Source organism: Ornithorhynchus anatinus, chromosome 17 (assembly GCF_004115215.2).
Source record: "Ornithorhynchus anatinus isolate Pmale09 chromosome 17, mOrnAna1.pri.v4, whole genome shotgun sequence".
Classification (NCBI taxonomy): domain Eukaryota; kingdom Metazoa; phylum Chordata; class Mammalia; order Monotremata; family Ornithorhynchidae; genus Ornithorhynchus; species Ornithorhynchus anatinus.
This window is the reverse complement of record NC_041744.1, coordinates 33,613,039-33,628,569: the sequence shown is the minus strand read 5'-3', so window position 1 is coordinate 33,628,569 and position 15,531 is coordinate 33,613,039. Positions and strand designations below refer to the sequence as shown.

The 15,531-nt window shown below is 50.4% G+C and overlaps 1 protein-coding gene across 1 annotated transcript; it reads right to left on the bottom strand.

Annotated features, from left to right (window-relative positions):
* Positions 1-219: 219 nt before the first annotated feature.
* On the bottom strand, positions 220-15,459 carry LOC100089534 (PEST proteolytic signal containing nuclear protein). The gene is made up of 5 exons (XM_029082156.2): positions 15,364-15,459; positions 7,385-7,599; positions 5,165-5,239; positions 3,897-3,952; positions 220-2,052 (listed from the first exon to the last, which is right to left on the bottom strand). The coding sequence occupies exons 1-5, from the start codon at positions 15,440-15,442 to the stop codon at positions 1,923-1,925; spliced, it is 555 nt and encodes a 184-aa protein (XP_028937989.1). The 5' UTR covers positions 15,443-15,459; the 3' UTR covers positions 220-1,922.
* Between the last annotated feature and the right edge of the window lie 72 nt (positions 15,460-15,531).

Sequence of the window (15,531 nt, the reverse complement as noted above, 5' to 3'; positions counted from 1 at the left end):
AGTTGAGTTTAACGCTTTCCCGAGGAAGCGACCGCTGAACTCGGCCGACTCCACCCGCTTAAAACCCCTCCACGACCCCCTCCCCGCCTCCCAACTGGCCCCAGAGGTGGCCAGAGGGCAGGCGGGCATTTATTCACCTCACCGGGCGCGGCAGAAGCTCAACGCTCAGTCGTCGCTCTGTTGACGGAGAACCTTCCCAGCCAGACCCGAAACGGCTACTTTTATTTGACCAAAGTTTATTGATGTTTTAGTAAAGACGCTCGTCCCGGTCACCTCTCGCCCCTCTCGGTTACAGAAACTTTTAACCGCAGTAGACAGAATCAGGTTGCCCACAGAGCACGGGTGAAAAGAAATGACATAAATGAGAACTAGTAGTTGTAGATCCACTTCCATCGCTTTACTTGGGGCTTATTCTAAACATAAACGCGAGTTGGACAGAGGGTGGGAATATACGGCGAGCCGGGCTGCTTCTCCGGAACGGCGACCTAATCTAACTCGGCGGGCATCTCCGTCACCCGCGGAATAGTCTGAAACCGCCTTCGGATTCAGCGCTGAGATCTTAAAGAAAACGTACATCTGTTAGGTTTCTGACAAAGCTCGTAACAGACTGGTACAGGTGATCCAACTGCATCATGTTTCAAAAGAAAATAAAGATTACACATACGATACAAAAATACAGAAAAAAAAATATTTTGGAACTTACAAACTCAAAGCCTAAGCGGTCGGCTCTTCGCTAGAGATCAAAGATGCGCTCTTCCCCCCCCATCTTGCTGTTTGGAATACCTGAAACGGGCTGCAAAAGGGGGCGGGAGTCAATACTGAAATTGACTAACTTCAGATCTGACCTTCGCATCTTCATCCAGAAATAGGGGCAGGCACGGCCTCTCTCCACCAAACCCATCAGAAATTTAAAAGTTTATGGGGGGGACGTGCCCATTAACAGTCCCTATGAGTAACAAAGTACCGGGGGAGGGGTCGATGTGGCTTTTATCCCTCTTGGAAGCAAAACTAAACCAAATGATGTCTGTGCCATATACACAGCTGAATTATTTGTGGTGGGGCCTTCTATTCTAAAGATACACCGGCTTCCTTGCTCGTCTGCCTCAGATCGAGTGAAGTCGCTACCGGGCGCTAGTTAATACCAAGCATTAAGGAGCACAATGAAGATACTAGCTTACTCTGTAATGTTCTCCGAAGACTAAAACGAAGTAGACCGAACCCCATTTAATGGGGTGAAATAAACCTTATCAGATATTCAGCACTTTACCGAGAGTTTCAAATAGGTCGCGGGGTCTTCTGTGTAAGAGCTAAGCTTCTCTAAGCCACTGACAGCAATGTAATCGCTAGTTTTTAAAACCATTAAAACAACTGAAAGCGCATGTGGCGGGGAGGGGCCGGAAAGGCAGATTTTTCATCTGTCTCAGGGATTTTCCAAACAAGAGCCTCGGTACGCTCCCCTCCCGGTGCAGCTTCTCCTCTCTTTTTAAGGCTGTTCTTGGGAGCCATTTGCCTAGTCTAAAGGGGGAGTTAAAAAGCCCGTTCAAAGGGATGTACGCCTTCGGTCTGAACTTGCTGAGAGACAGTAACCTTTCTCCGTCCCCCTCAACGTGCTAATCGATGTGACTAAAAAAATAATCGATTCTTAAAAAGGTACCACTTCTGATTTCTTTATTAGCTGTAACCTTTTCAAACTAATCACATGAAACTACAAAATTAGCAAATGTCGAGATCTGTATATAAAACATAAATTACCTCTAATTTCAAACTCTCGTTTATTAGTGTACCACTCCATCTTTTTTTTAAAAAAAAGTGGCTCCAAAGATAGTCTCATACCATTCTTTAAAAAAAAAAAAAAAAAAAAAAGGAAACGGTTCCTTGAACATCACACCCGTCCCCCACACCCCAACCTCCGAACGCATCGTTTAGTCATCGTCTTGGTCGTGGACATTCCCAAGGTGAGATTTGATATTTCGTTCCCAGAGCTTCTGGTTGTCAGAAAATCCATGCTTTCCTTTGTTGAAGGAGTTTGGTCCTGCCGATGTCGGGGTGTCCCTGTTTTGTCAAAATACAAAAGAGGAGCGACCGGTCACGTTTCTGGCCACTCGGCGTGGAGATAAAACACAACCGGATCGGGGCAGGAGATGCTCTCCTCTCCCTTTTCCCAACTCTTTCTCGTAAGTGCACCCGAGAAGCGGCGTGGCCTAGCGGGTAGGGCGCTGGCCTGGGACTCACGAGGTCCCGGGTTTCAACTCCGCCACTTGTCTGACCTCGGGCGAGTGACTTCACTGCTGGGCCTCAGTTATCCCATCTGTAATATGGGGAGTAAAACCGGGAGCCCCACTTGGGACCCGGACCGTGTCCAACCTGATTAGCTAGTATCGACCCCGGCGCTTAGAACGGTAGCTGCCACCGAGTAAACACCTGAATACCATTAAAAATAAAAGCGGGTTGCCCTTTTAAGTTTCCCTAAATCAGGGTAACCTAACACCCTAGACTGGACTCGACAACGCGACGAGCTTACGGTCTACCGGCATTTTGCCTTCTCAGGAAACCATCGTTTTGAGCAGATTAACAGGAGTTACCCTACTACGACAGCATTCCCTGCCATATCCTATCCCGAGGACACGCCTGTCTGTTCTAACACAAAATTCTTCCCTTGTGGGTCCGAGAACATTAGCACCCTGGGATCGCGCTGACAGGTCACTTGCAACGGCGTGGATCCCGGCACGCTCTGGGAGGGGAGGATCGATCGGCGACGTCCTGCTAAAAATGTTTCGACTTCCCGCCGCCACGGCCAAAAATTGTTTCTAGGGCAGGTTTCCATTGTATTTTCTGGCCATTTAAAGCCTTTTGGGAAAAAGACAAATTGGCATAGTTTCGATCCAACCGGAGTGGATTCTTTACATTGTTTTGTGCTTTTTTAAAGAGCTCTTCCTAGTATTTTGTACTGCCTAGCGCCACAGAATGCCAAGAAACGTTTGACACTGGCCGCACCTACCTCTAGGAACTGGCAAAGGCAATCAGTCTACGGTGGCCAAGCCAGTGGGTTCCAGCTTTATAGCGCTAGTGGAAAACTCCAAGTGTCTCCGCTTTGGTAAACTCTGGTTTTGTGATGAGCTGCTAAAAGCTCCAGAAAGAGGGATGTGTTCTTAAACCACTAAGAACAGCAAAGAGTCTCAGTGGGAGAGACTCTGTTCTACAGAAGCAACGTGGCCTGGCGAAAAAAGCCCAGGTCTGGGAGTCAGGACACCTGGGTTCTATTCCCGGCTCCTGGCTCTTTCCCGCACTGTGGCTGGGGGCGAATCCCTCCAATTCTCTGGGCCTCCTTTCCCCAGTCTGTAAAAATGGGGAGAAGACGAGTCCTCCCTCCCCTTAGACTAAACCGGGACAGAGTCTGATCCAAACGGACTGTACCTCAACCTCAGGGGCTTCCTATCTGCCAAGCACTAAGACACACCACGATTATCTGCATTCAAGAATTCTAACTCGGATGGCCAGGCGCACGCAAGACGCTACTGCCTTCCCCCCTGGCCTGCCATACTTTGGGAGAGGGATACCGAGGAAACGTGACAGAGGAGGGGGAAGAAAATTAGCCACCCATCCAACTCCCTTGGCAAACAAGCAGGGTGCTCAAGGAGAATAAGCGGAGGATCGTGCATCGCAAAGAATGAGTTGGAAAAAAAATCGGAAGACCAAGATCAGAAGTGATCAGCAACGATAAATGCTACAACTTGACCGGGAATAAGATGGATCCTGAGACTTATTTCAAGATGGGGAAATCACTTTTCCATTGATTCTCTCCTGCATCTACCTCTCCCTCTGGTCTACAGCACATACAAGGCTGTTCCTCCAAACCTCGTACCAAAGTCGACCGACACACACACAAAAAATCATACCTTCCAATGTTCTTCATGCGCATCTTGGCTTCTGGAGGCATTTCCTCTGGTTCACTCTGAATTATGAGAGACAAAAGATAGATATTACACGATAATTACGTTATGCTATTCCTTTCCCACGAGTCACATTACCTATAGCGTACTCTATAACGTCAGACAGAGCGGTCCCACCAAGCACAGGCAATTTATAGGTGAGAGACGCTCCGGTAAAAACCTAAACAATCACGTGTCCGACCGCAAAAGGGATCGGTCTGTGGTCTATAGGACAGTCTACCTTCCGTGCCTATAGTTTACGGCAGTGTTAAGCGGAACCCAAACCCAACTGAGATCAGTGTATCTTGCTGTGGACGGTGGCAACCCGCAGGCCAAAGGGGAAATCGGTCATCCAGACCAGAGTCATACCGAGGTCAAGCGCACCTTTCGAACTCCAGTGCATTTAGGAGCCAATCGGACGACCACCCTGTCCCCAAAAGCGCGTTCGCCTCGATCCACTTTCCGCCTCTTTGTTAACTGATGTCACTCCCCCTCTAGGAGGAATTTATTATTTTTTTTAACCCAGGTAAGTTCCCGCCTCTTCAAGCGAGAAAGCCACTCGCTCTGCTACTGAGGCGGGGAAAGAATTCACACAATGATCGGGCAGTAACAAGCACCCATCATCCGTGACAAAAGGTCCCCTGGACCCAAAACAACGGCAGAAGACTGAAATCCGGGCCCGCTCGGGAAGAGGATTCGATATTTGATTCGGTCAGTTTTGGAGTGCTGCTTTAATTCTGGACGATTGGAGATGTCGGTGCTTTAACCGAGGCCGGCCCGTTACTTTATCCTCCTTAGAGTCCTTCGGGCCCAGAGTACGCACGTAGACCTTTCATTCAAATCCAATTTCCCGAGCGCTTACTGCGTGCAAAGCGCCGCTCGCAAGTACTACACCGGCACGAGTACGCACCGCCTACGCACACCCCCGATCGATCCCATTTACTGAGTGTTCTCCAGGGCGCGGGGGACTGTAAACGGGCAATAAACCCAACCGTCCAGCTGCAGCTTCTCCACGCCGCGGTCACGGACGTCTGGAGCTCCTCCCGCTTGCAGGGGTCGGGGGAGGAAGACCGGAGGAGATTTCAAAGATCACCCGCCCCCCTCGGCGAGTGGGTAGGGCGAGACGCCTGGCCGCCGAAGAAGGGCGCGTCATAACCCCAACCTGACAGGGCAAGGGTCGTTCCGTCACTCGCGGCATTAAAAGTAGAGCAGTCGTCGAGACCGTATCAACTTACATCATCGTCTTCGTTGAAAACTGCTGCTACTGATAGAGTTTTTGGAGCAAGAGTTGGAACGGGTTCTTTAGGCTTCTGCAGAAGAGAAAAATGTACCGAGTCACGATAAAATAATCCACTAGCACAATACCGGGGGGAAGCGGTGTGGCCTGGAGAACGGAGCACGGGTCTGAGGGCCAAAGGACTTGGGTTCTAATCCCGGCTCCGCCACTCGCCTGCTGTATGGCCTCGGGCAAGTCCCTTCCCCTCTCTGTGCCTCGGTTTCCTCTACTGAAAAATAGGGATTCGATATCTGTTCTCCCTCCTCCTTGGCTGTGAGCCCCAGGTGGGACAGGGACTCTCTCCCAAGTGATTGACCCGTATCTACCCCAACGCTTAAAATAGCGTTTGACCCAGAGTAAGCGCTTAAATACCATTAAAAAAAAATGCCGGAAAGACTCAGACACTGAAATGTGCATCGTAAAGCAATCTGCTTTTAGTGCCTCAGAACAGTAAACCGGGGCCTCATTTAAAGCCTGAGCCTGGTCCTTAAAGTTAAAAGAGTATCAGTCTAGGACATTCTGGTGAGCCGCTCTCAGGTTCTTTCCCAATTTTTCTAGCGGCGATTTCCGCCGCCAAGCCATGGGATGGCCGAGCCTCGAATCCAGCCTGGATCGGTCAGGCCCTGGGTCGAGGGTACCGACTCTCCGGTTCGGGTCTCCTGGGCCTTGAAGGAGGTTGAACGGCAGCTAGTTGCGTAACCGCCTGTTCCTTTCTTTTGGAGGCAGCCGAGTGCCACCCAACTCTGAAGTACTTTTGAAAACCGAGGCTAGGCGAGCAGGGTGAGGGGGAAGGAGCGCTCTGCACACAGCAAGTGCTCAATAAATATGACGATGAATCAACGAAGGGGTGGTTGGCTGACGGAGCAAAACCCGTCTCCCTCCACGAACAGCACTGCTCTCTCGCAACACCTTTCCAATAACCCCCATCTCGCCATTCAGGGGTGTGGCACCCGGGACCCTAGGGAAGCCGGCGGGAAGGAGGGAATGCCGGGCGCTCGTTTGTAAATCATTCCCGTTAATGTCCGTCTCCCCCCCAGACCTTAAACCCGTTATGGGCAGGGGTCGTGTCTGCCTAACTGCTCTCCCAAGAGCGCTCCGTACGGCGCTCTGCACGTAGCGAGCGCTCGATAAACACCACTGGCTGATGGTTCCGGCTCTGCCACCGATTATGTGACTTTGGGGAAGTCTGCCACCGATTATGTGACTTTGGGGAAGTCGACCCGAAAAGGCCGTCGTCTCCGAATCGGCAATGTTGCCTTCCACCCACGGGGGTCCGCCTGGTGGGATCAAGGAGACAAATGCTCAAGAATGCCTTCAGCTGCAGTGGGGGAGAGGGCCTACAACTTAATAGGGCTGTATTTTTCCCAAGAGTTCTCCGTATCTGGGAGCAAAGGATGGTCTGGGCACCGGAACCTTGGCAGGAGCAGACACGCCCGGTGCCAGCCCCGTCGGCTCTCCCCGCGGGCACTGCCGGATCAGAGGTGGGTGGGACCAAAGCCAGTGCCAAGCCTTAGCATGGTCAGAATGGGGGCTGAAGGGGCTCAGGTCCCCGAGTTGAGATCAGGTTCTGCGGGGCTCCGTCACATACTTCTTGACCGGAGGAAGTACTGGACTACTAGCCCGGGGGAAAATGGATCAGCCTACGTCGCCAACGTGGAGGCCGACTATTTAAAATTATACATGGGCCATCGGTATCGGGAAAAGGAAGTTGTATTGCAAAAAGAAGCCGAATGAGTCCTCAAAACCCTAACACGGCTTCACCAACTAGCAACTGTCCTCGCATAGAGGTTGTGATGCTCGGTTAGACTGTGACTCCCGTGAAGGAAGGACTCACGACTAAGCCTCGCCAAGCCTCTCACTCGACGCTCTGGATCACCGACAGACTGACATCTAAAGTTACCCCGTCAAAGAGGTCTCTCCCCCTTTGATTCCCTAGTAACCACCACAAACAGCTCCCTCACTACACACCCCTTGGTCACCCCCGAGATCCCCACGGCAATCCGCCTCTCCCGTGGGTCCTTTCGAACGGGCCTACGGAAGCATACGGGCTCCTCCTTAGTCAAAACGGAGGCATCGTTTCATTATTTTTATTCTTTTTTAACTCCGTCAATACATCCCCTTCCCGCGGACCCCCACTTCGCCTCTGATAAAAGTCACAAATTCCAGAACGGGAACTTACGCTTGCTCCAAGTTTGATGGATATGACCGGTGCTTTCTTTGTCGTCTGACTACCTATGGCAAATCCAAACTTGGAGATTTTTGCAGGCTTTGTTGAAAAGTCTTCGGCTTCTTCTTCAGCAGATCGCTTTTCTGTGCTGCGACTCGAACTTTCCCCTCCATTACTGGAAGAAACAGTCTTAGTTTTCACAGGTTTTTCTGCCTCTTCTTCAGGTCCTGGTGAAGTCGAAACAACTTACCAAGATGAGCTATTGTTACTAAGCAGATCGATGGGAGCAGCAACCTCAAAAAAGCATCGTTAAAGGGAGGGTACCTACTCTGCGACCGTATACCTCCTAACCCAGCCATCTCTTCCACTGATAACACATCGCAGCGGGAACTGGGACTGGGTGACGCCGAAAGGGACGCTTTCAAAACTCAACTGGGACACGGTACGGGGCCATTTTATGTACAGACATGAGCTTTCACAAAGGTTCCTGTAGACATCTTTCCATCATTCGTTACAATCGGCATATTGGATTCTTTACGATTAAACTCTACCAACTCTTCGGCGTAATCCCTTTAACCTCAGCAAAAGCTTACGATAAGAGGAACACACACACAATGGTTTTCCATTTCTAATACTCGGCAACACAGGCGACGGTTGATCAAAAATGTCTCCTTGCAAGGAGGACCTTACTCTTATGAGAACTGTAAAGATTATTTACGGTTTGGGGGGTTGGGGGTGGCACAGGGAAGGGAAGGGTGTCGGGAGGTTGGGGAGAGGGGTGAGCCCTCTCCAACTATATTCCATCACGCCCACTCTGGGTACATAACCTGAGGATATTCCCCAGCCTTATAAGACAATACAGCCAACCGCTTCTGTCACTTTCATCTCGCTCCACCCGGTGAAGCGATTCTGAGTCACAAACTGGAAATTCACAGCGAGAGAGAGCAGCTTCACATATAGGAAGAGTGCGGGTGGGAAGTCAAGACACCCACATCAGAAGAGAGAGAGAAAAAAGATTAAAATGAGGAAAAAACCCCACTAACAGGATGGGGGCTCAGAAGTCAATCCTTTTGTCTTTCCAAGATGAGATCAGGTAGGATTCTAGGACCCTTGGCTTAGGAGGAACTTGGACCATCAATAAATCCCAGTTAATTCTTGGGCACCTAACTGTGTGCCAAGCACTCTACTAAAGAGTTGGTTTAGACGATCCCTGCCCACGAAGAGCTTACAAGACACTTTTGATGACCGTGTACATCGTCACAAATCAAAGAACACAACACCCACGTTTCCTGTTTGTCTGACAGAGTGCAAGGCCGATCGTATTGTTTACAGTGTTTTCCTTGCGCGCCGTGATTAAAAATCCTGAATGACAGGAAGAAGTTAAGAAAGCACCAGATGAACTGGAAACTCTGAGGGTCTACAGTGATCAGAGTTATAACCGCGCAAGATTACTCATCTGGCATCTGGATTTGGGATTTGAAGGAAAAAAGAAAAGGAAATGCGGTTTATTCTAGGTTAACCATCTCTTCCTAAGGGCAATTCTGAATTTTATTTGCAGGCTCCATTAAGCAATCTACAATCAATCGATTGTACAGCTTAACAAGAGTAGCTGGTATCTACTCCAGCGCTCGGTACAGTGCCTGGCACACAGTAGGCACCGTTAAACAAACAAAAAAACCCTCGTGAAGGACCAAGTTTATTCTTATAGATGGACGAGACTACGGCCTGGCAGGGAAACAGGAAATTCCTCTCGCTGGAGGGTGACTAGTTACAGACAATCAAGCAAACTCGGATTTCACGTCTGCTTGGAGCAAAAATGAACAGAAAAGAGAGGTAAACGTTTGAGTGGAAAGCAGTGAGAGAGGTCAGAGCAGCATGCCAAACCCCTGGTCCTGAAGGTGACGGTGACTCTTCCCCGCTTCTCTGCGACCCATTTCTAGGGCGGGGACTCCGAGCTGAGCCGGCCAAATGAAAGACAAGGCTGCATCGAGGGAGGACAACTTCCCGGGTGGAAATGACGCCTTGGAAATTTAATAGGCGGGCAGCAGATTTCTCGTCACGCCATCTGCGTTTGCTCACGCCGTGAGATCTCTTTATTTCGTGCGTACTGTTCTGCTGTTTCCCGGAGATCACCACGGGTCTCCAGAAGAAACAAAACCGGAGGAGAGACCACTGATTCTTCCACTATTAAATGTGAGGCCCAAGCAACTTCTATATCCGGAAAAATACAGAGGTGGGCAAATCAAGGGAAACTTTCAGAAGGGAGGCCTGGGAGGGCTAACTGAATGATGCCCCAATGGCAAGTTTTACTTCAGGCGATGGATTGTATTTACTGCGCTCTTGCCGTGTGCAGTTCGCTGTATGGAGAGCTTGGGAGAGTACAACATAAGAGAGTCGGTAGACACGTTCTCTGCCCACAGCGAGGCATTCGTGGACTCCGGAAGTTACATCTGGTTCGATTCCCCCCAGGGGAACTACGTTTTCGTTAACAAGTACGAAGACCCGATGACTGAATCACACAGAATTTGGAAAGACCTTTTGCCGTTTTTGTTTTGGGTGGCGGTGGGGAGCGAGGAGGAGTCGGTTAACTAACCGGTGTCGCGGTCAGCCGCTCGAGTTCTCCGCCAAGGAGCAAGAGCACAATGTTCAGTAGAACAGACAGGCATCACTCAAAACACAACCCAGGAAAGAGCCGGGCTGGCAATTCTGAACTTCAATAAAGAATGAAGACAACCCAAGTACAGTCAAACGTCTTTTCCAATTTGCTGACTTGAGGAAACTGCCGTTTTCCCGTCGATTCTGGACCCACGTGGTGCTGCATTAGGGGCTTCGAGGGGCTAAATCCCCACTGTGTGGAGGCACTTATAATTAATCAAGCGGGGTCAGTCAAGCCTATTTGCTATCAACTCGCTTTTTAAAAGAGCCTGACGTTTTCTATGACGATTCTGAAATGCAGCAATTTCAATATCTACCCACGTAAACTGCTTCCCTCTGAAATTAAAACGGAAAGCCTGATGTCCTATCGATCCTCAGTTTAAACAATAGAACACGATAACGATCTGAATGTCAACTATTAGATACATTTAAGTGAGGCTTTCCCGAATACTAAATTTAAAGCAGATATTTGTCATCTGCTTTTCATAAAACAGCCTTAAAGCCCTAATGATAATAACGGTATTTGTGGTACTAGGCCACGCTGCGTCTCTTTCGATTTTGGGCCTCATTTTACTTTGGGAAGAATCGGGGGCAACATTATTTCGTGAAGCTGAAAAGATTAAAATCCGATGCATTTTTAGTTCACCTGGAATGTGCGTAAGATGATGTGAACTAATTACAGAACTGGTCCAGTCTGAATGTTTCCTTTAACCGGCAAGAAAACCGGAAAAAAAAAACAAAACCACAACCCTCTTTTTCATCTGCTTCAAAAAAATTAAATCGCCAGTCATCTAGGACGTGGTAAATACCCTTTGAAAACTGAGGAAGGGTCCGTATCCCCTTCTGAACCCCCTCCACTTTCTCTAGCACAAGTTCGGTGCTGAAAAGTTGAAAGAGATTCTAAGAATACTCAGATTCTAATAATCCTCGGTATTCTGACTTTCTAATAAGGGTCTGAATATAAGAGTAATATAACAGGACTGCAGGTGATCCCCGTGCCATGTTGGCTTAAAAAAAAAAAGGAAACGGCTCCAAATTGCTTAACATCAGCTTGTGGTCCACGCTGACCCCCAGGGCCTCTTTCTGCAACATTTGGGTCAGGCGATGCGATCCTGATCACACCTCCTCCAAGAGGCCTTCCCCAACTAAGCCCTCATCTTGCCTACTCCCTCGCTCATCGGTGTGGCCCCTGCACTTTGGATTTTCACCCTTTTTTCAACCCACCAGAGGCCTCTCGGCATTTAATGTGCACATTCCACCATGTACTTCAGTGCCTGTCTTCCCCCTCCGGATGCTGAGCTCTCTGTGGGCGGGGAACTAGTAGTCTCCCTACTCTCCCAAGCGCCTGGGTACAGTGATCTGCACACAGTGAGCGCTCAATAAATATGACTGCTTGAGTCCCCTCCTCAGGTCTGTTTTTCCTCACCCTGTCATCGTAGGACCGTCTCCCCAAGGCGATTTTTGAATTTCACTTCGCTCTTTTCAAATTGTCAAAGATCCCACTGAGTTTATCGTCAGCGGCTCTCCCCGTTTCCTCCATCTAGGGTATTTATTCATTCAGTAGTATTTACTGAGCACTTACTATGTGCAGAGCACTGTACGGCATCAGTCTAGATTGCGACGGGAACGCTCCCCCGTTACTGACTACCCTCCAACTAGCCGTGCCCCTAGCAAGACGATGCTCGCAAAATTTACGAGCGGCTTATTTCACCTGGGAGACGGTCTCCCTTCACACGTTGGCCTACGGTGAAAAAAACATACCAAACCACCTTAATTTAGGAAGGCTTAGATTTTAGAAATGAGAACTCTCCTCGTCCAAACCGAGAGCGGTTTGGAACCAAAAAAAGATACCTCAAAATTATTCGACGGCCTCGACAACGGGATTATTTCAAACCTAAGCAGTATGTTCCCAGAGAATACAGTCGTACAACTGCTAAATAACTGAACGGTACAGCTTTGCTCTAAAAACAAATTGACAGATATTGAAAATTAAGGGTATGCCAGAGGCGGCTTCTTTCCGTTGAAATCTTTTCACTCCGGTGACAAGATTCTCGCCCAAATCACACACCCGCCCAATTTTCCTAGTAGAGTTCTCCCAAAAAGCAGCTCTGAATCTGAGTTAACAATGCAATTTCATCAGGGAGATTTCCATCTTCTTTGTGAGCTATAAAATCTTCGATTTAAACCCCTTCACAACGGTCCCACCCACAGCTATTAATTTTTTTTTTCTGGAAAATGCACAACTTTGAGGAGGCATTTTTTTTCAACCCTACCACTGTAAATTAACTGTAGAAATAAGCTACTGCTTTCAAAGGACACTTTTGCACATTTCTTCTGATATGTTTCATAACCTCTCCCTTTCATCGACAATAAAAACAGCTCCCGGGCTACCCCGGCCTAAACCGATCCCCTTAACCTTCCGACTAGTTTGCGTGTCTTCTTTCTTTTCCTCAGTTCCATCCGGCACTCCTTTGTTTTACGGCGAATCTTGAGGGTTTGGGCTTCAATCCGCCCCTCGTCCCTTAATTTTGAGTATCAGGAAAAATACTCGTCGCCTCTTGGGGGAATTAAACGAGGCAGCGAGCAGAACATTCCCCTCGGTGTTAACCGTGGGGCTGGAGTGGGTCGTTTTACAGATTTACCGAGGACCGTCTTAGCTGGCGGTGAATAAAGCGCGCTTTGGGGGTCAGCCTAGCATTTGTAACGCTTTGGAAAAGCGCTGAATTCCACTGTGGGAGAGGAGAGTGTCCACCGACTCTGTTGGGCCGTACCTTCCCCAAGAGCTTAGTACAGCGTTCTGCACACCATTGAGGGCTCGAGAAATACAAGGGATTGACCGGGGGCGGGGACTGAGGACCACGTCCTGTGCTGCAGCCGCTTCGAGTAGCGAAATGCCGCATCCGAAACCTATGTTCAGAGTGTGAGGAAACGGGACGATCCATTTGTGGAGGTGCCGCTAGCGAGAAGTGAGAAGGGAGAAGCAGCACGGCTCGGTGGCCAAGAGCCCGGGCTCGGGAGTCGGGGGTCGTGGGTTCTAATCCCGGCTCCGCCGCTTGTCAGCTGGGGGACTCTGGGCAAGTCTCTGAGCCTCAATGATCTCCTCTGTAAAATGGGGACGAGGACCGTGAGCCCCACGTGGGACAACCTGATCGCCTTGTATCCCCTCCCCCCAGTGCTCAGAAGAGGGCTTGGCACATAATAAGTGCTTAACAAACGCCATCATTATTATTATAATTATTTAAAGACCTCTGTTTTCTATGTCATCGCAACCTCGTGTCCCTTTGAGGATCGAAAGGGGTACGGGGCCAAGTGATTTTACTTGACAGCATTGGCTTTTTTTCCTTTTTTTGGAGAAGCAGCTTTTGGGGATCCCTCAGCATAAGGAAACAGATCTCTTGATTTTTCTTCGGGGAAAAAAAAGCCAAGACCTCATCTCGTTCCCATGGCAATTCACGGTGAATAAGAGACGCAAGCGGGCACTGACACCCCGCTCCGTACGCCACTGATCCGCAAGGGTTCTCTCCCCGAATTTTGGAAACGGGCCTGGGGGAAATTACCAGAAGGCCTAAGGATAAGAAGAATAATCACGACGAGGGTATGTCTGTGTCTGTGAGGCATCTATCGCCGGTGCCAAGCGGTGTCCCCGGGTCCGGGGTAGGGAGGGGACCAGCCCGTGGGGCTCACGCTCTTCGTCCCCATCGCCCAGATGAGGGGACTGAGGCCCGGATTCGAACCCACGGCCTCCCGCCGCCAGGCCACGCCGCTCCTCCTCTAAACGCTCAGCCCCGGCTCCCTCTCTGGGTTGAAGAGTCCAAACGGTATATGAGAAGCAGCGCGGCTCAGTGGCAAGAGCCCGGGCTTGGGAGTCAGAGGTCACGGGTTCGAATCCTATTTATTGCCATTGTTCTTGTCTGTCCGTCTCCCCCGATTAGACTGTCAGCCCGTCAAACGGCAGGGACTGTCTCTATCTGTTGCCGACTTGTTCATCCCAAGCGCTTAGTACAGTGCTCTGCACATAGTAAGCGCTCAATAAATACTATTGAATGAATGAATGAATCCCGGCCCCGCCACTTGTCAGCTGGGTGACTGGGGGCAAGTCGCTCCCCTTCTCTGAGCCTCAGTGACCTCCTCTGTAAAATGGAGGTGAAGACTGCGAGCCTCAAGTGGGGCAATCTGATGAGCCTGCACCTCCCCCCGGTGCTTCAAACAGTGCTCGGCACATAGTAAGTGCTTAACAAATACCCACTTTATTATTATTAAAACGGGGATGAAGACGGTGAGCCTCACGGGGGGCCACCTGATGACCCTGTATCTCTCCCAGCGCTTAGAACAGTGCTCTGCACAGAGTAAGCGCTTAACAAACACCAACATTATCATTATTATTAAAATGGGGATAAAGACTGTGAGCCTCACGGGGGACCACCAGATGACCCTGTATCTCCCCCAGCGCTCAGAGCAGTGCTCTGTGCATAGTAAGCGCTTAAGAAATACCAACCTGGTTATTATTAAAATGGAGATAAAGACTCTGAGTCTCACATGGGACCACCTGATGACCCTGTCTCTCCCCCAGCGCTTAGAGCAGTGCTCTGCGCGCGGTAAGCGCTTAGCAAATACCAACTTTATTATTATTATTAAAGTGGAGAGGAAGACTCTGACTTTCACAGGGGACCACCTGATGACCCCGTATCTGCCCCAGCGCTTGCAGCAGTGCTCTGCGCATAGTAAGCGCTTAGCAAATACCAACTTTATTATTATTATGATTATTAAAATGGAGATGAAGACTCTGACTCTCACAGGGGACCCCCTGATGACCCTGTCTCTCCCCGAGCGCTTAGAGCAGTGCTCTGCACCTAGTAAGCGTTTAGCAAATACCAGCTTTATTATTATTGTTACTAAAATGGAGATGAAGGCTCTGCCACCTGACGACCCTGTGTCCCCCCCAGCGCTGAGGGCAGTGCTCTGCACCTAGTAGGCGCTTCACAAATACCAACATGACGGTAATTAAAATGGGGTTGAAGCCTGTGAGGCTCATGCGGGGCCACCTGATGAGCCTGTATGTCCCCCAGCGCTTAGAGCAGTGCTGTGCGCAGAGTAAGCGCTCAGCAAACCCCAACATGATGCTGCTGCTGCTGCTGCTGCTGGAGAAGGCGGCGTTCGTGTGGGGCGGGGGCGGGGGCGGGGGCGGGAGCGGGCCCGGAATGGCGCGGCGGCCGCGCTTCTCCCCCCCCCCCCTCCCTCCCTCCCTCCCTCGCTGTCTGTGCCTGGTCCTCCCCGCCCCCCGCCCTCCCCGGCCCGCGAACACACGGCCCCCGAAGCGGCGCTGGGTTTGTTTTCACCTCCGGCGGCTCCCGCGCGCTGCGCCTTCTCCGCTTTCTCGTCGCCCGCCGCCGCCGCCGCCGCCGGCCCGTCCGCCATCTTCCTCCGCCGTCACCGCCCGCCCGCGCCACCGAGCCCACACACCGGAAGTCACCGCCAGAGCCTAGAGCGACGCCGGAAGTGCGCCC

Excerpts from the sequence above, each read along its gene's own strand:
- LOC100089534 (XM_029082156.2), bottom strand. The coding sequence starts at position 15,442 with ATGGCGGACGGGCCGGCGGCGGCGGCGGCGGCGGGCGACGAGAAAGCG. Across the intron at positions 7,600-15,363 it reads GCGCGCGGGAGCCGCCGGAG|GACCTGAAGAAGAGGCAGAA; the intron begins GTGAAAACAAAC and ends CGACTTCACCAG. Across the intron at positions 2,053-3,896 it reads CGCATGAAGAACATTGGAAG|GGACACCCCGACATCGGCAG; the intron begins GTATGATTTTTT and ends TTGACAAAACAG.